The sequence below is a fragment of the Mastomys coucha genome, unplaced genomic scaffold (genome assembly GCF_008632895.1).
Source record: "Mastomys coucha isolate ucsf_1 unplaced genomic scaffold, UCSF_Mcou_1 pScaffold7, whole genome shotgun sequence".
Taxonomy (NCBI): Eukaryota; Metazoa; Chordata; class Mammalia; order Rodentia; family Muridae; genus Mastomys; species Mastomys coucha.
The window spans coordinates 22,384,025-22,404,716 of record NW_022196913.1 but is presented as its reverse complement, the minus strand read 5'-3'; the positions used below and the strand labels follow the sequence as shown (position 1 = coordinate 22,404,716).

Here is a 20,692-nt window from a genome sequence, read left to right as displayed (position 1 = left end):
GCACTGAAGCATCCACACTTTGGTCTTCCTTCTTCTTGGATATGGTCTGTGAATTGAATCTCGGGTATTCTGAACTTTGGGGCTAATATCCACTAGAACACACACAGTATGCACTCAATGATAAGTGAAGTTTTTTTTACTTTCTTAATGATTAATTGAATCAGTTGGACTTAGTAAAAGTTTTGCGTTTCACTAATGAAACTAGAATCTGTAGGAAAAAACATTCATTCAACAGTGCGATACCTCTTCAAAGTAAGTAAAAGACTTTCATCCCCTTCCCAGAGACTTGATCTAGTTACAAACTAGTACATTCCTTTTAATTAACAGCTAAAGTTAAAATTTATTAAATGACACTGTGGTCTTATACATGGCCCCAACCATTTAGCTTACAATGGCAAATGTTTAATTATCAATTTTAAAATAATCAGCAATTTAAGTTTCCTCTCACATAGAAAGTATTATATGTAGATTACTGACGATCAGTGGCTTCCTTGCTTTGAGAATCTGCAGATGGTCTCCATAAAGTCACAATGAAGATGGGAATGAATATAGGCACTCTGCTTTCAGAGCTATGACTCTCACTCGAGAGACCCCATCCATGAACCAGCACACAGTTCATATGTGTGCCTCTGAATCTATGGTTCCAACCTTCATTTCCTGCTTTTAAACCCAGCTAGGAACTATCCCAGATCTGTCTCCTGCCCCACGAGTCCCACGCATGGGTCTTTCCGCTGCCACAGTTATCTATTTAGTCTCTCTTCTGCTATAATTGCCTGTCCTTTTCCATCAGCCTCGTCAATCTGTGATGTACCCAGGATTGAGCTCCTATTAATTGTGGGAAAGCTTTTCCTGCAGCCTCTACCACTCCATGCTACTCCAAATACCAAAAGTGCCACACTAATGGTCCCACATATGGAGTTCTATTTCTCATCTCTGCATCTTTGGCTGAGGATTTCCAGGGACAAGATGCCTTTTCCTCTCTTTTTCCTTCTCCTTGACAATCAATTCCTAGTCTTCTTCTGATACTCAGTTCAAGAGAGTCCTCTTGAAGAATTCTCTCATTTTCTTGGACCCCTTGTCTGGATTTCTTGCTCCTTTTTCTTACAGCCCTGCCTGTGTTGGTAGAAAGGGCTCAGAAAGTCCAGAAGGGCCTGCATGCAAAATGCTCTTGTCCCCTTGATGTCTTTCTCCTTGAGCCCTTGCATAGAGCCTGTACCACTGTCACCAGAAGAATTTAATGAATGTAATGCCCATGATGCTTCATAAAGGCAGAAACTGTCCCTGGCTTCCTATTGGTCCTTCTTTCTTTCCGTCTTTCCTATGCACTGCATAGCACCTATGGTCCTTCGTAAGGACTCAACAAGTGTTAGGAACACACACACACACACACACACACACACACACACACACACACACAAACACACACACACATATACACATTAGGCTTGGGCAAATAAAGAATGTAATAGATTTTTCCATGACTAGAGACTGAAACAATACTAACTGCTGTACCATGGCAACAATTTATTGTTTTTTTTTAAAGTACCTCTTTTTAAAAGTATTTTCCTTTTATCATCACAGGAGTACTCCCAATTATTTGTTTAAGGTGAATAAGAAAATAAGAAATACAGGATGAATGATTCTGTAATATCAACAAATTCACCTAACTAATGTGCCATGACAAGAGGCAATTGGTAAAAGTAGCATTTTGTATGTAAGTAAGAAAATAGCATGAAGCTCCATAAAAAGATGGATTTTCAGGTTATTAGATGGAGGACCAGAGAGAAAGGGAAATGAGATGTGTAGGTTTGTAGTAGCATTGTATTTGTTTGCACAGCACTTGGATAAAATCTGATTTAGGGTTGGTGTGTTCACATAATGATGACCTCTCTTCTATAAAATCAAATGAGTGAACTGTGTGGAGGTGAAAGCCTGCCTGCTTCTTCCTCAAAGCTGGAATTAACTATAAAAATTAAAGAGACGCACATGCCTTTGAAGAGCTTTCTAATAGCTTGCCACATAATTACAGCGTGTCAGCCTGACCCAGTGTCACCTTCTTCATCTAGTGTCTTCATAATGTGGACTCATACATACAGCACCTCCCTGTCTCCCCAGTGTGATTCTAGAACCCTCACTAAGATACCCATGTTCACCCTGGGAAAGCCTCCCCTGTGCATCTTCAGTGATGCCTAGCTTTTGTAAAGCCAGCTGTACAGAGCTTCACTTGTGACTGGCACACTGACTGCTGGGAAGACACAAACAAATTTATGCCCAAGTGGCCTGAAACCCCATAAAGCCCATCACAGCTCAAGGCTATCCACCAAACCACAAAGAAAGAAGGAAAGGAAAAAAAGAGAGAAAGAGAGAGAGAGAGAGAGAGAGAGAGAGAGACAGACAGACAGACAGACAGAAAGACAGAGAGAGAGACAGAGAGACAAAGAGACAGAGAGACAGAGAAAAAAATCCAAAGGCTACATTCACTACTACCTTAACTTTCAGTGCCCAAATAGAGTCAGGAGTAGCTTACTGAAAGGCATACATTTTCAGAACTGTATTATTGAGTCACTTTATCGTCCACCATGCAAATATTACAAAATGTACCTAGACAGCATAGGCCAATTACTGACTTACCTATATGATGCAATCAAGAGACACAATAAGCAGAAATGGATGAGCTTGTTGCTCATGTAACACAGCATGTTGTTTTACAGTTAAATTCCGGCATAATTGAAAGTAGTGCCTTCTATAATAATACAAAGAATAGCAATACAAAGTATTATACAGTAAATGCATAAATCAGCAGAATGGTCAATTGTTATCATTATGAAGTATCATATGCTTATGTAAGTGCTATACAGTTTTATGATTGGTACATTAGCTAATACCAATATGAAATATTAGTAATGTATTGTGATGTGGCAATATGGTAACTCCAGTATCACTAAGCAATAGAAATGCATCACCTCCATTGTGGTCTTATATGACCATGACTCCATATGCAGTCCATCATTAAATGAACTATCATTATGAAACCCAGGACTGTAATCTCAAATCAAGATTAAGCCCTCTGTACAGTCCTCTCCACCATTTCTAGGTTTTCAGTGTCTAAGAGATCCCATACAGCTTTTTATCCAACATGTTCAAAGAAAAGCTATGTCTTCATCTTTACATGCCATCATCATTGAATTTTCCATAGCCTTGTAGGTATGTACCTATATAACTGCATTTCTTGACCCTAATTTACCTGATGAGTTACTACCTAGGGACTAAGAAATCTCTGGCCTTTCATTCCACACCTAAAGCTTACATTTATTGATGTAATATGGAGTCAGAGAGTTTAAAGTGTTTTTAAAAGGAAAAATGCACATACATTCTTCTTTGTAAAGATTGAAGGATTCACTTCCCTCAAAAGTCTTGTGCCTGAGGAAGATTTTTCTTCACTCACTCACTTGCATACTAATTCAATAAATGTCTATCCAGGGCCTCTGGGAGTCTTTCATTGTAAAAGAAACTAAAAATACAGCCATGAGCCAAAATTTACTAGAGGGTGCTTAGAAAGGGAAAGAAAGAGAGCAGTCAAATATTAAATAGCTTTTTCTGAGTCTTGTGACATGAGAGGACTGGACAGACAACAGAAAAGTGAGTTTGTTACTTTTCTTCAGGAAGAAAGGCTTTAGACTCTGCTCTAGCTCACAGTTTGAGGACACAGTCCATTGTGGTGGAGATGTCAAGGTAGCAGAAGCATGAGACAGCCACTTACATTGAGTCTGCAGTCAAAACACAGGGAGATACAAGCCTGCGCTCAGCTGCCTCTCTCCTTTGATCCTTCTCCATCCAGGACTCTAGCCAATGGGAAGGATAGTACCACCCACATTCAGGATTCCCTCCTCAGTTAAACCTTTCTGGAAACATCCTCACAGAAACTCCCAGAAGTGTATTTCCATGGTGATTCTAAAGCCAGTCAAATATCACAAAAGAGATCTTTAGGAACTATTATCATGGGGAAAATACAGCTACACGTAAGAGCAGAATAGACTGTGAGCCAAGTCAGTTTGCCACCCTGTGTCTTCAGGCACCTACCGAGGGCCTCTCCTCCATACCCATCACCATTCCATCCTGGATTATATTTTCAATAAGTCTGGGCATTGTTTCATTTCTTTCCGATGGTTTTGGCATGACTCTTTACCAGTAAGAAGAAGTGCACCTTGGATAACTATAATTAAGGAAAGTGTCTCTAAAGAGAGCTCAGGAAAAATGAAATGTGTAAACCACAAGGAAAGCTACCAAAATGCAAACTCTTTGGACAGGTTAAAATCTGTGAAGTGACCAATCAGCTACCCAGGATATTGTGACTGTATGAAAAGACTTAGTCCTAAAACATTGTATGCCTATAAAAGAATGGATACAATTTTTATAGTAAGACTTACAAGGGGCTTACTACTCTATGCCAGGAACTCTTCTAACATGTTTCATGAACTGGTTCATAAAAATGGTTAGTTTTTGTTGTTTTGTTTCATGGCTTTGCATGCCTGTGGTGCTAAAGTTTGAATCCAGGAATCCCTGTATGCCAAGTACATGCTCTATCACGAGACTGTACTATCAGCCTTGAGTTATGTATCTTTTTCACTAAAGTTGAGACACAGCTATCTAAGAGCAGCTTCAGAGTTAAGTTCCAGAATCTAGGCTCCAAGTCATTGCACTATATGACTTTTCCTTTAAGGTACAGAATGGCCCATTAACTGCCAGTCACATTTCTGTACAATTCTGAACAGGTCCAGGTACACAGATCACAGCTGCTAAGCTGTTCTGGAATCCACCCCATCTGCTCTCACTGTCTCCACTCTATATCGTCATCCCTCCAAGACTGGGAGTCAATGGCTGGGTGGCTTATCTTTTCTCATACCACTTCCTTTACTGCCAAGTTTCTCCCCGTTTGAATATAAGCTCCACTAGATAGGGAACATGTCAGTGTCATCCATTGCCAAACTGTGCCCTAAACATATTAGGTATTGAGTAGGTGTCTGCAGGATGAAGAAATTAATAAGCAAAAGGTTATGTGTGATACCTATAATTATAGAATACACATGATTGTTTAAAAAGACAATTGATTATTTACTGTCATGCAATGTATTTGGCTGTTTTCCCTACACCAAGCAATTCTCCAATTCTCTGTGAATACCAACCATAGATCCAACTGCTTAACTCAATTTTGAGGCTAATTATCTGGAGTTAGGAAGGCCTCACAAGTAAAAGGCATATAAACTCATGAGATCAATCCCCCGATTCCCCAACACATGTCCATGTTAAATATGTCAACTGTAAGTGCTGGATCCCTAGACTCTCCTGGCTTCTGTTTACTTTGGCTACAACTCATGGGTTCCCATCAGTCCCTCTTCCTGTACACTAATTTGGTATTATAACTCCCAGAACTCAGGGAAATATGTTTATTATTTTGTTATGAAGGGTGTTAGAAAGGATACAAATGAAAAACTAAGTCAGTGGTTCCCAACCTGAGAGCCATGACCCCTTTGGGGGCCACATATCAGATACACTGCATATCATATATTTATATTATGATTAATAACAGTAGCAAAATTACAGTTATGAAGTAGCAACAAAATAATTTTATGGTTGGGGTTAGCACAACCTGAAGAATTGTATTAAGGGTCACAGCATTAGGAAGGTTGAGAGGCGCTGCTTTAGAGTGGGGGATACACAGGGCAAGATCCAGAGGGTCCTGAGTGCAGGAGCTTCTGTTTCTAGATGGTTTGGGGCACAGTACTTTCCTTCACAGCACAGGAATGCTCCAACACCATTATACATGTGACTAAAACTCTAAAATCAATGGGAACCTTCTTGGGACCTCTTCAGTCTCTAGAGAATAGGGGTGAACTCAATTTCTAAGCCTCTGCCAATTTAGCTCAATGGCTCTTCTGGCAACTAGCATCCAACCTTCACAACCGGCTCAAGTGAGGTATAAGGATCTCATATGTAATATTTAGCTGCTCGCCTACTCTAACACTCAGAAATTCCAAGAATCTACGAGCTCTATGATAATTAAAGGGGATGAGAACCATGGTGTACTTTTTACGTCACAAAATCTCGAATGAGATTGATTGTAATTCCACTTGTCCCCACAGTTCTGCTTCGATAACTATCACATCCCAAAGGCTTCCTTGGGCAACTGAATCCATTTTACCTCATGAACCCAGAGCCATCCACACCTGGAGGGTTCCAGTCCTCAGTTACCCACAGGTTGCTGGATAATGATGACTGTAAGATGTGAAAGATGAAGTCCCAGCTTCCCCGTGTTGGGCTAGAGACATGTCTGAGGCCCACTCACACTCTAGAACCCTGCAGGGTCAGGGTTCTCTTCTTCTTGGCCCATTGCTAGGGAATCTAACACATTGCATTATTTTCTAAAAATTCTCTTCAGCAATATGGCTGTGTGTTAAAAAAGAAGATGTTCTCCTTGTAAGTTTGCCATTAAAATAAGATTAATTCAAAAAGTATAGAGAAATTGGTGTGACTCTATGTTGATGAACCAAAGTATTTTAGGATACTATAGTGTCTTAGATCACTTCAGCCCTAAAGGTCACTGGAGACCTTTGTTTCTCTCACAGATGCTGAATGGACAGACAGCATTTAACACAGTGCCATCTCTGCAATAGAGCAGGAAGACAGAGAGCTGAGGACCAGCTCAGTATTAAACACTAGAAACTGTTTTCTAACTGTTCTAAGAGTCTCACACACAGTGATGATCATAGATGGGGAGGGAGCCTCCCAGCATAAACCATATGTGAAGTAGCTCATTAAGAAGGTCAGAGCCACCCATCCAACAAGTCTCTTCCCTTCATCACCCAAAAGAAATGTCAAGGAGCAGAAGTGCCAGTTTGGTTAAAGAGTCTCAGAGACACAATAGACATGCTTCTTTCCCACCTATAGGTAGAGGGGAAGACAAGCTCTTAATGTAAATTAACTAAAAACTGCACTGATTCTCAAAAGCCTTTGAGAGTCACTGGCCCTTAAATGAGGAGTCAGTTGTGCACTCCTCAATGTCCTCATTTAAAATGAAATGGGACCACACACCAAGACATTAAACTAAAGGTTTAGTAGCAAACCCGTGCTCCTAAACCCGTGCTCTGTAAAATCCATGTGGCTCATAGAGGATGACAAAATCATAGATCACCTGCAATTATGCACCAGGAAGGCTTTGAGCCTATGCATCCAGAAAGCTCTCTTAGGAAATAGGCATAAACATTGAGTATCATGCCACAGCTAAACTGTCTCCTGGTGCTGTCCTGTTTATGCAAATGAGTCTTACTACTGTAATTTAATCAGCAAGGTTTCTTTTAAAAATGTTATGACTGCTGATATCCAACTTCAAGAAACATGAATCTTTTACCATGATGCAGGGTAGGAGTCTCTCAGAAAAACACTTAGGAATAAAGCACTGCTCTGTCCCGTGGTGACATCTGTTATGGTGACATTTGTAGATAATGTACATGACACCCCTGAAGGCTGAGCTTTGAAAGATTTTGTTAATCTTTTATCATATTTTAATATTCATAGTCAGCAAAGAAACTCACAAAGCATAGATTTGGGTACGTGGACTTACTCTCCTGAGATCAGAACCCAATAGCCACATTGATATATGAGCAAAGGAGTAAATAATTACAGGTAGAGGCAAGGAGGATCAGGAGTTCAAGGCAGTCATTGGATACATGGAACATTTGAGGCCATCCTGGTTTACATGAAGCCCTTCAGAAATAGAGACAGTGGGGAGGGAGGGAGGAAGAGAGGGAGAGAGAGAGAGAGAGATCATTGTAAACACCAAGGGCTATTTTTCTCAAATCTTTTTTATTGCATGCCTTCACTATCTAATAAGAAACTGTAAAATAAACTACTTCACAATGTTTTGACATGCACCAGGAATTAAATTGTAAAATGAGCACTTGAAGAGAATTTAAAAATACTATAGACTAAGTCTAAGGAGAATGCACAATGAAAAAAGACATATCTTCTCTGACTTCTCTGCCACCGACCACTTCTGGTTTGAGAATTAAAGCACTCTGTCTCTACTGATGCACAGGACAGATGTGAGGCAAATAGGTGACAACTGTTTCAAATTCTTTTTTGTTTTGTATACCTTCTCGTGACACGCACTATTTTTTTGTTTGTTTGTTTTATATACCTTCTTCTCTTATATTCTCTACAATTACAGAACTCATCTAGTGACCATGTCAGTTGGCTAGTAGCTCCCCTAAGCTACCTTTTAAAAATAATAGAGCCAGACATGGTCATACATGCCTATAACCACAGTACTGGGGAGGCTGAGGCAGGATAATCTCAAGTTAGAGGCCATCCTGGATTACAGGGGAACACCCTGCAAAACAAAAATCAAGCAGAAAAAGCTAGAGCAACTTTATGTATAAGCAGGACAATTGTCTTATTATTTCTAAGGTCAGAAGGTTCTGTGCTGTGTGATATGTGAGAGGAGTAGTCAGTACTTGTTTGAGCTATGGTTGTATGCCTAATGCTCTTCCCTGCACACTCGCATTTGACTCCCATTGTATTCGCATGAGTGCTGTCATTTCCCCACCTATGATATCCAGGAAAAAAAGTGTGGTTTGAGGTTTTTTGCATCTACTGAGCTCATCTGGTTTTGCAACCCTTTTGAGCAGGAGAAAGGTGGGGTTGATACCCTATGTCAGAGGTACACAACTATATTTAAACTTATTTTTGATGTTTTATTCCGTAAAAATCTAGAAAAGGAAATGTCTTCGGAAATGGGTATTTCAGTGAGTAGATTAGACCAGCTGTAGATCCTGTAGCCTCTCTTGATGTGCTCGGGATGTAACGTCAAAACGCTCATCTGCTACAAATGCTTATCTGAGACCTCCTGTATTTATAATAAGAACACACTAGAATCAGCATGTCTTGAACTGATCTGTTGAAAACACACCATGTAATACAGTCAGATTTCTTCCAGGCTGCCTTTTTCCTGGTAGGCATACTGGCAATGAAAGATATGAAGGCATAAACTTGGCAGCCGTTTCCAAATGCCCAGTTGGCCTTAGACAGTACTAAGCTCATTATATGCATTTATTGTGCATGGGCTCACAGCTGTCCAAATCTAGCCTGAGTCTCCAATCAAGAAGAAATAGTGATTGGAGCACTGCTAATATGACATGACTATGGACAGCACAGAGCAACATGACCTGAGGTGATGGCCATTCCCACCCCCACCCCTGCCACTTATCTTAATGGTAGTGCATCTCTGCCCAACAGAAGAGCCAAGAAGTATTTCATGAAGCTGTGTCCACTACGATCACTCTCCAGGCTGCTCTTTACCCTGGCTTGTACCACAGCAGCCACATCAGGTGTGTGCACTCTAGCTGTAGAGCAAGGCCTGCCAGACTTCTCCATAGAACAAGGTACTATCCACAAAGACCAAGCAGGAAGCTATCTGCAGGGATATGAGAGCCATCCAAGGCTAGGGGGCGTAGCTCAGTGGGAAAGCACAAGTACACAAGGCCCTGGGGTAGCTCTGCAAAAGAGAATAACAACAACAACAAAAATCATCCAAGTTGGCAGTCTCTTCTTTAACATGGAGAGGTAATGCATGCAAGCACCCACAACCATATGTGTACACACAGATGACAAAAGGACAGTGAGATCCCAGGATCAGGCTACAGAGGAAATAGCGTAAGAAGAAAAAGACCTTTTGTGGTAGTTAAGCAATCTTCTAAAACACCCATTACCTGTTTCTAACCCTTAAAACAGAAGACCCAGAAGTCGTTTTAAGTAATTGTTTTTGCTATATATTCAAAATGAGTTTTTTGTGCAGTATCTGATTTTGCAGCAAATACAGTTGACTACTGCTGAATAATACACCAGTATCTTAGACACAGAGTTCTCAGTTTCCATTACTGTGCTACACCTAGAGAGTCAATCCATCATTTTCTAAGTAATAGCTTGGTTGATCCAGAAGGTATCAAAGAAGTGCTATATGATCTTCATTAAATAGACAATGTTGACTATGTATACACTTGAAATTTTCACTCACAGCTGTAGACAAAACTGTCTTTTCAAAACTAAAACCAAATTGCACATAAGTTAATCATTCTTTAGGGGTTAAGTTTATCTTATGACTCCAGGAATTTTGTTATGATTTCAGCTTTATGGATAAAAACAATATAAGTCGAGTCTTCTCAAATGAGCTCAGAATGGAACGCTGGTGTGCACTGTCTGTGCTAGGTGCTAGAGGACTCTGTGCCCCAAGAACACAATGTGGAACATCCATTGTGGGCACTCAAACTAAAGCAAGGACTATTTTCTCTTAACATATCCCACTTCTCAGCCAGAGTCACTCTGGTCAAGACATCTAGCAAACAGCAAGGTCAAGGCTTCTAATCTGTGATAAAGGGTTTCTCACTAGGCCAAAGAATAATATTTTGTTTTCTACTTAAAATAGTCATTTTTTCCCCTTAGGAAAGAGATAATGACAAAAGGCAAAGTAATGAGTTTAAAGTGGATTTTTCTTTCTAAAACAATGTGCCGGATCAATGAGATTTTGGGTATAAGAGAAAATAAAGTTATACATTAAAATCCCTTATCCACCCCCGTTATTCTTTTTTTACTCATTAGCTAAGTAAAGTAAACTCTGGAATGGAAACTGAGAACTCTATGTCTAAGACACTGGTGTATTGTTCAAGGGTACAGATGATGTAAACTCTGGGGAAGTTCCCAAAACAATAAAGACACAAAATATTTTCTGAAAAGAAAAGAAAGAAAAAGAAGAGGAGAAAGGGGAAAACAGAGATGGCAGAGAAAAATAATGTTTAAAAAGTAGAAATAATACAAATAATACTAATAAAAGAGGAGCTCTAGATGAGCCAAGACTTGGACTAAGTACGACTAAGTCTTCTCCCTCAGGCCAGAGCCTCAGCAGGTCTCTACTAAAATGCAGGAGTTGCATGGATGTGGAACGTGGTGATGGAAAATGCATTATTATACACAGTTGTTGAAGTTGAGAGAAACTGTACAGAGGGGAAAAAATAGCACCCTAGAATAAATACAAATGAAATTCATGTATCAAAACCAATACTGTGAAAATAGTTTAAATGTTTCTTGAATTTATATCTAGTCATTAACCTAAATGCAGATTTCAGTTCATGCCACCCTTCTGCCTCATGGTCAGAAGGCCTGAAAACCTGCGGTGTGGAAAATTGGCAGGAGAAAGAATATTGAATTGGTCTCCACGGAAAAACAGAATTTGGCAGCCATAGCCACCTTCCTGTGCTGGTTTCTCTCCCTTCTGTTTATTCCTTCCTGTTACACGTTTGTTGCTGGAAAGAGGCCACATGTTAGATAAAACAGGAAGTAATTGTCAACCTGACCATTCACCAGTGACTTTGAATCGCTCCTAGAAATAAGCCCCAAGTGTCCCAACCACAGACCCACTTGCCCTCTGAGGGCACAGGAGCTGGACTGTCATTTCACTGATTTCGGTTATTTCCATCCTCCGAAATGAAAGTGAGGTGGGAAACCTGCCCCTCACAAACAACCCTAAAAGAAGCTGTGATTCATACGTGGGAACGATAAATCCACAGAGAAACCCTGTGAACATCAATCTCCTCCACCCATCCCGTGTCACATGACGATTTCAAGGAAGGCTGGCATTTCCTTAGAATTTTATTCTGTGACTTCCCCCGCCCCACTAAATTCAGGCTCCTGCCCTCCTAGGCTGTGCCACAGCTGAGACCCCACCTTGTCCCTGACTTCCTCTAGTTAGTTTTCAGTCTCTTACTGGGACCCTGAAGTGGGTTCGGGGGCCTTTGCATGAGCAAGCTGGAGGGAACGTTGTGTCGCTGTGTGGTTGGTTACCCTGCCACGTGGAGGTTTTCACCCTGATCTTTTCTTTCTTTGCAGCTGGTTAATAATCCTCTAGCAAGTCAGGCCGCCGCGGCTGCAGCAGCCATGGGCTCCATAGCAAGCTCACAGGCCTTTGGCAATGCCCTCTCCAGCCTTCAGGGGGTCACAGGTCAACTAGTTACTAATGCACAAGGACAGGTGAGTGGGAGATGGGAGGAAGAGTGAATTTTTTACGGCAGATTGAACTCGGAAAGGAAATGAATTTCTTTTGCATGACAGTGATATGTAGCTGCATCTATTTGAGGCAAATAAATAATGTTTACTAGCAATGTCAAGAATAGGAGAGGGGTGGGCAAGTGTTTCTATATTTTAGAGGCGAGATTTTTCTTTCCCCTAAAATGTCAAGGTTTTACGTTGTTTTTGTTTTGTGAGATGACTAGTATTATGGCCTGAGTTAAAGAATTTCTCCCTTCTCACTATTGGGACATTCTTTGAAATAAACAACCAAAAACTAAATTTTTCAAAGAAAACCTTGCTTTGCTTTTTTATTTTTCACTTGAATTTTTTTTGATATTAATGGGGGAAACTAGTGTCTTTTGCTGGTTGCTCTGATATATCTAAACTAACCACAGTAAAACCATATTCTGTATGTGTGGGAAGCTAATGCAAAGTGGGGGGAGTTAGACGCCAACTGCCATTCGGTTCCTGACACTCCAGCTCATTTTCGGGGACTGAGAAAGTCTCTTGCATGCCTACTGATTATCACTAATCTGTCGGGTCCACTAAGCCTTCCCCATGTCACAGGAGACCCATTCTTCTACAAGGCTCAGGTGTCCATGTCATGTTCACATATGACAGAACTTCAGTCATCAGTAACCCTAAAAGCCACGTAAAAATGCAGGGCAGAGTTGAAGCTGGTGATGGCAGGATGCCTTCCGATGAAAAGCCAGAGCCCAGTCTGGGTGATACGTGACCTCAGTTTTCCAGCATGGCGTTTATGATCATGAAACACATGGAGAGCATCATTTCTCTACCGGGAAGTGTGTTTACATAACTCCCTGTTACCTATAGCTGCTCTCCAAAAAGCAGGAATCTCAATGTCCTAACTCTTGTTTTGGTTTTTATTTTACATAAACAGCAAACAAAGACGCGTTATAAGCTAAACCATCTCTACCTACAGCCCAGGGAAAGAAAAAGCTGACCTTGTTCTATTTCCTGGGTGGGTGTAGGATTGTCCCATCAGAGGCCCGAGGGCTGAACGATGGAGCTTGTCAAAGAGAGGCTCCATGTAATGAATCATCTTATCACAGGTGCACACCACACATATTAAAGGAGGGATGTATGAACACTGTGCCCTCTACAGTAACCTTTCAATGTCTGCCTTAACCCTTGTTACAATTCCTTTTCATCAAAAGATCACTTTATGCAGCCAGCTTTAAATGGAGGCTCTCAGAAGCATATTAAGATTTCTGGAAAGCTGTGGATATTAGGGTAGAGGAAAAGTTGGTTTTAATATGTACAGCTCACACATACTTCAGGCCCATGCTGGAAGCAGCTTCCTAGAGCTACCCCCAGAAAGCAAGCAACCTCACGATGTAAATTTTAAGAGTTGAAGAGCAAAACCAAATCTATCTACAGAGAGACATTTGCCTCTGATTTTTCTGTTCTGCCATCCAAGTGAATGCACTACTATGCTTCCCACAAGGAGAAATGCTTTAAGGCTTGCAATGGACTACTTGATGTTTTCTTTCCAAATGCTTTCATAGCTGATTAGCAGTGGAAACTTCTTAGGAACCAGAATTTCTACCTTTGGCATCCTAAGCCCTCGACTCTCTGTCACAGTAAGCAAGAATACCAAGTTGAATACTCATAGGGTTATGTAGACAGTGAATCAGAGTATAACTATCAGACTATAACTATATAGTGCCTTTATTGTTATTTTACAAGTTGAGTAAGGTAGTTTATTTGTATTTATAGTAAACATATATCCTAAAGTAAACGTCTACTACCTTAAAGGGAGCAAAAATCATTTCATAGATGTGGTGTTTGTCTTGTGTTAATGTGAAACAAAAGAAAAAAATATTGGAACCAGGTTAATACAATTCACCTTGATTAACATACCTGCCACCTAAGACTGCCACACCAGTCCATTTTAGCTTCTTAGAGGTCTCCACAGAGATTTCCCAAGGAGACATGAAAAGAAAACTCTTTGAATACTTAGAAACTCCCTTATTGGAGTTCTTGGCACCTGTCTTTTTTTTTTTTTTATTTAGAAGTGTATCCAAGAATAATGGCATTAATATTAAAGTTAATATTAAAGTTTGAGAAGCAGGATTTATTGATAGTTATGTGGACAGATGAGAAACTTTGTTCCATACAGAAAAAAAAGTAGGGGCAATGTCACCCAAGGCATTTCTCCTTGTCCTCACTTCCTAAGATCCTTTCTACATCCTATGGACCAAAGACAGGATTTAAGAAACCTAAATGAGCCTTTGAGCCTACACAGAGTTAACTTCAAGTACCAATTCTATCTGGTTTCCAAGGCTTAGCTTACCCAAGCCTACTCATAACCGACAAGGAGTCACCTGCTGCAGGTTACACATCAGCCTCCTCTCTATGTCCGAATCTTTCTTCAGATTCTTGGCCTTTGGGTCTCAACAGCAAGAAATGGCACCACCTAGGTCTTGCTGCCTTGGATGTGTTAAAGAGTAATCTTTTCTGTCCTTTTGTCCCCACTGCAACCCCAGTCTCTAATCATAACAAATAAGAGAAAATGTTCCTCCATTTTCATACTTTTCTTACTTTGCCCTATCATAACTATTAATTCAAAGGACAGGGAGTGATCACTAGGGTTATCAATTTAACAGACAGGAAACTAAAATCACAAAGTACCTGTGCCACCCAGGGATGCTAAGGAGGTTTGAACTCTCCTTTAGGTGAAAAGAAGCAAAACATTGGCATTAGCTGCTGTACTGCCAACATCATTACAGTTCTCTTTACTTCTTGGATCACATACTTGTACAATAAGAAAAAGAATAAGCCAAAGGTGATGGATTTAATTCCAAATATAGTCTGAACAAATTCTTGAGCCCTCTGAGCCTCACTTTTTCTAACTATACTATATGGACAATAAAATCCAGGCAAGCGCTAGACTAGGAAGACGGCTCATTGGTAAAGTGTTCACCATTCAAGAGTAAGGACCTGAATTTGCTCTCCAGGATCCATGTTAAATCTAGGGTGGACAGCACACCCTTGTAATCCCAGCACTGGAGAGGGGAGACCTGCAGATCCCTGGCTGGCTCCTGGACAGCCTAGCTTAATAATCACTGAACCCTGGGTCACAGTGAGACAGCTTGTCTCAAAAAGCAAATGGACAGCTCCTGACAAATGACACCCAAGGCTGGCTTCTGGATTCTACACACGCGCACATGCGCGCACACACACACACACACACACACACACAAGCACACACACCACAGTCTCTCCTTGGTTATGAGAATTAACTGAAATCATGTCTTAAAAATACCTCCTGGAAACTTGAGCACACAAACTAAACATTTAATGAATAATCCCACAAGTATCACCACGATTGTTTTTTATGATTTTTATTTGGATGCTCAGCAAGAGGCAGTAGCATGGTGTACAGGGAGACAGGAAGGGATCTGCAGCCAGGCTGCCGTTCCTTGGCTAGGAAGCCTCAGCAGATTCCTTTATTCTCTTGGCGCCATGAGTTCTCTTCTGAAAAGTGGGAGACTACTGATATCGCTTCATTGGCTTAACATACTTAGAATGAGGCTGATCACATAGTCCCATCTCAGAGCTAATGATCTGTAAACGCTGTCTTTAACCAAGATGAACATTTTTCTTTGGTGCATGGATGAAGGTTTTGTGTGAGTCTCAGCAGTGGGATGTTAAGTCATCTCAGGGCACCTCAACCTTTCTCAGAACACTGCACCAGAGGGTAGAGAGTAAAGATTGCCATGTGTGCTCCTAGTAGTGTTTTGAGAAATTGGCAAGTAGATTTACCATCAATTTGTTCAGCTAAACTGCTTCCCTTGTGTCTTTGGCAATGTCTCCTTATTGGCATTATTACAGAAAAGTAAAACCAAATGAAATTTTGCTTTATTCTGAGGTTAAGGAAAGCATTTACATTTTAACTGAAGCTCATGGCTGTTTCCTGATGAAATCAGGTCCTCCACCACTCTAAAGCTTTGAGAGTCGAAACCTAGTGAACTTAGACACCCATCTTTTTTTCTTTAAAGAGCCAAACATGTAACACAAAAGCAACTAAACAACGTTACCTTTTTAAAAAGTAGGGTTACCCCTGCCTCCAACTCCCAAGTGCTGAGATTACAGGTTTATGTGACCATACCTGGTAACCTTTTCCCAACAGTTATTAAAAAGAACAAAAAAGAGTGAAGGCACACACCCATACAGTCCACACAGGCTACTCAGAAATATGCAAGCTTCTATACAACAAAGATAGAAGCAAAGCTTGAATGAAATAAAGAGAATTTCTATGATCCATGTGAGATAAAGGCTGCCTCCTAATGATCATGACTGGAAGGTGAATGGAAGGTGTGCGACACGAAGGGCAACCTACCCTGAGTGAAACATTGTGGGTCCAGCTTCATTTCAAGCCCTATGGTGGGTGGGCAAGGCAAGAGTACTTCTGACAGTGTGCTCAGACCCCGGCAGGAAGTGCCCCCCACACACACAGTTTAGCTCTCCGAAGAGGTGCGGCTGAAGAACTGAACTCCATGTGAGGTCCTCTGAATTATAATCTCGAGCTGAATGACATCTCCAGGGCAGTAGCATCCTGAACCCTAAGTTTTTATTGAAACATAAACATTCCTACTCATCAACAGAGAGGCCTCATATAGGTTACATAATTTGCTGGATTTCTTCTCCAACAGTAAAAGAAAGATAAGGCATTTAATAAATTACAGCTATCTCTTTAAAATCAAAACCCAGAAACTGACCCTATATAGGTTGCAGAAGTGAGTGTTAATTTAAATGGAAAGGTGAGACTCCCTAAGATCAACTCACTGAAGTTATCATAAGTGCTAATCTCAGCCGTAAGGTTAGGAGATTAGTAATTTGATGGCTGTCTGTTGGTCCTCTCTGGAGTCTTATGAGATCTGTCTAAAGTACTTTTAAAGCCACAAATGCGCAGTCTATAAAACAGTTTTCCCGTCCTGCAGAAAAGGAAGGGATAGTATGTGGTTCTGCTTCGGAGTAAGCTTCAGAGCCCACTAGAACCAGGCAAGCCAGTGATAGGGGTATCTGGGGCGTCCCACATTACATCTTCTTACTTCATCTTTTATAGTGAAACACACAAAACACATATAAAAATAACTTTTCTAAAACAACACAAACACCTTTACATTTTCCATACCAGCCTCCGTTCTCTTGCTTATTTTCAAAAGAAAACAGAAACTCCAGACAAAAAGCACACCCTCCTGTGGAAAACTGTGATATTTCCCTACAAATTTTATGGTTTTACCACAAAATACTAATTTCAAAAAACATAAAATGCATAAAACACTATTTTTTAAAACTACAATAACAACAGTGTGCTATTAGACAGTGTGCTATTTAGACAGTGTGTTATGAATAAGGATCGAACATATTTTGTTGAAAGTTAAAAGTTGATGTCTATGTGTTTTCTCATAAATATAGGTCTGACAAAAACTTTATTTCCCCCATTTGCACATCTCACAAGAGAAGGTTTTTAAGGTGTAATAGTAATTGAATGAACTACATTTCAACTATCATTTTTTAGTGAACATTTTTTTCAATACTCTCTGGAGGGCAGGAAATGTATCTTCATGGGGTTGGTAGAATTCTAAGAATATTATCTTGGCTTCTTCTCGGTGATAAAGATAAAATAATAATCAGCCACCCCAACCCATCTACTAACACAGCAAATCTGCCCTCTGAGCCCTGTTAAGGGTTTTATGGCCTCATTTCAGTGCTGTTTTCCTAAGTGCTCCCCTCACAGCCCCTCAGAATGTTCTGCAAATGAGAAGCCTGGTATCAGGGCCACCATGCAGCAGTCTTGGTGCTCTAGTGACCTGCTACATTCAAACAAGTTAGTGAGTCAAGGCCCTCAGGCTGCAGGCTCCAACTTCCTTAACCCTTAGTTCCCCAACTAACACTTAATGAAATCTACCTGTGTGCTTTAGAAAAACGCTGCTGCCTGCACTTCTCACTTATAACTATACATGTTTTTTTTTAAATGCTTTTTGAAAGCAGGAATCCTTCATGTGAGGAGATGTTACCCTTCCCACCAGAGCTTTGTTGTGGCCTCCGGTTTGTTGTCTTATCCACTTTGTAGAAAGGAGGGGTCTCAAACTATTTCAAGACTTTCCAGGGACTCAGAACATGTAAATCACTGGCAAACTAATGTTTGCCTGTCTCAAAGTGAACTCAGGTCGGAGGTGGAACCAGAAGGCCAGTCGATGGAGTCCATCTGGTATCTGAGTTCTTACCATCCAGAGCTCAGATGAAAGTTGTTGTCTAACCTTGGTGTGCAGTGACTCTGTGGATCCTGGGTTACAGGGTGGCTACAAGTGGTTCTGTTGCAGTCTCTGGGACTTGCCTGTGGTGACAGGACTGGTTCCAGCTCTGCCCACCCAATGCTGCTGCTCCAGCACCAGCCTCCTCTGTTCCATCCTCTCATTCCCTCCATGTCTGATATATACTTAGCAGCCCAGAGACCCATCAACATAAAGAACTAAAAAAGTCCCCATGGTGTCTTTCTTTTAGCTTCCATCCCGAGCAGAAGACACACTGTTTAATAAAGGAGGTTAGCAGTAATACACAGTAAAAATCTGCCTTTGTAAAATTCACCCCGAAGACCTAGAAAGAGAAGACCATGTCTTTGCTCCCTAAAGCAGGATGTTAAGCTATCTGCTTCTTTCTTAGCTCTGGCCACTGCCGCCTTTCGTCAGGTTGCACTTTTGATGCTTCATCCATAAGCTTTTGTTTTCATGGGAATGGGGAAATAGTCTCTCCTGTAGACTCCTGAATAAAACTCAAATGTTCTTTTGAGGCCAGTTAATTTCTGGAGCTTCCCAATTAGCATCTATAATTCTAAACAGCTAATCAGCTAGAAGATGCTATTTACAGCTCCAAGGAGCTGATCAGAGCTACCCTACTTAACATTAAGAAGAAATGAATGAAAAGGAGTGTGTTCCCTGTTCAGCAGACTCCCGTGTCAGTTAGTTCACCCTTGTCGCAAAGCGCTGTCTATACATAGGGAATAATCAATCATGGGGCTCATTTGAGTGCACCGAGCGCTGTAAGCGTCTTGGAGGACTGCTGATTTTAGCTGCATGCTCCTTTAGGTCAAGTGATATCAGAGAGAGAGAGAGAGAGAGAGAGAGAGAGAGAGAGAGAGAGAGACAGAGACAGAGACAGAGACAGAGACAGAGACAGAGAGACAGAGAGAGAGAGAGACAGAGAGAGCGCAACCCTAGTGAACTCCTACCTAGGGCCATCAGGGATGTCTTGGAAGACTTTGCTGATCCCACCTGTACAGATGGGCAAACTCTCTAAGAGTTCAGAGAAACACAACTCCCCAAGTCAGCACCTTGGATCAGTAGCAGGGCTGAGATCTGAACCCGGTGCCCACGAGCTCAACCCAGTTAAGCTCCTGTACCACCCTGAGTTTCTCTGGGTAGAAGGCCTGGGTGCTCTCCCAGATGCTGTGTGAACAACTTAAAAAAACACAGAACCTAAATCTCTACATTTAAAAAAAATGGGAATGTATTTCTTTCCCTACAGTCTACTGAAAGAAATTATAGTTCTGGAGGGTCACTACACCCCTTTTTACTCCTAAATATCTATTGGGGGTTTCTACCCTACTTTTAGCCACATAGTTCTCGAGTAAACACCACAGAAACAGTACCATTTAGTAATAAGCTGTAGGCGCTATGCTGGGCAGGTTCTGAGCTATTCTAATCCTTTCACCTGTCGAAACCCACACAAATGCCCATCATTTACCAACCTGATGTCTCCCGGGCTGTTTCTGTTCCATCAGCCTGTCCCTAGGATGAACTTCCCTTGGCCATGTGCTCTTTGCCCATCGACCTTTAGATGTAATAGCAACCTTCTTCTCATTCTCTCAAAGAAGAGAGAATGTGGTCTCTCAAAACCCCTCCTCAAATTCTAAGTTCCACCTTTCCACCCTGTGGCCAGAAATAAGCCCCAGTCACTTATTGATCAATCAGGAATTAATGGGGAGGAACCAATTACAGCAAATCGGTTATACAACATACAGAACAAACCTCAACAAGAGTCTCACAGAGTACTCCTGAAGGTGTATCAATACACACGTGAAACCTGAAGATAAAAATATCCTCCCAAATAAGTACTAGGTATTCTAACTCATATGCTTGCTTGCCAGTTTTATTTGCTCATCAAAGGAACTGAAGAGGTGTTTTCAGGAAAGCCTCTAAAGCAATGAGGCAAACTTAAAGTCTATCTCAGACCTACACCAATCACGCCAGAGGAAAGCAGACTCAACGGGTCAGGACCTAGGAGACCTCACAGCAAGGCCTCCTAAACATGGGCAAAGAAGAGCAGGGGTGCACCACACATAGATGCCCATCCAGAAGTACAGATGCTTTCCATGTTGGCTTTTCAGGACTCAGTAGGAAACCCTGCATCAGTCAGTCCTCAAACTACAAAATAGTGCTGGAACTGATTAAGCTTGAAGCATGTTAAGATACCTCACGTTTCTAGATCTTTCCCCCAGAGACCCACTCCTCCAGTGAGGTACAACTCTTGAAGAAAAACAGAAATATCT

The 20,692-nt window shown here is 41.1% G+C and overlaps 1 protein-coding gene across 5 annotated transcripts in view; it reads left to right on the top strand.

The window, feature by feature from the left end:
• Pou6f2 (POU class 6 homeobox 2) overlaps positions 1-20,692 on the top strand; it is a 523,027-nt gene that overhangs the window by 453,829 nt on the left and 48,506 nt on the right. For 4 of the 5 annotated variants that reach the window (XM_031358407.1, XM_031358406.1, XM_031358409.1 and 1 more), the window contains exon 6: positions 11,935-12,075. The exons of the other annotated variant lie outside the window; for it this stretch is intronic. In XM_031358407.1, coding sequence (XP_031214267.1) covers positions 11,935-12,075 — 141 coding nt within the window. The remainder of the gene's footprint in view (positions 1-11,934; positions 12,076-20,692) is intronic. 5 annotated transcript variants of the gene reach the window in all.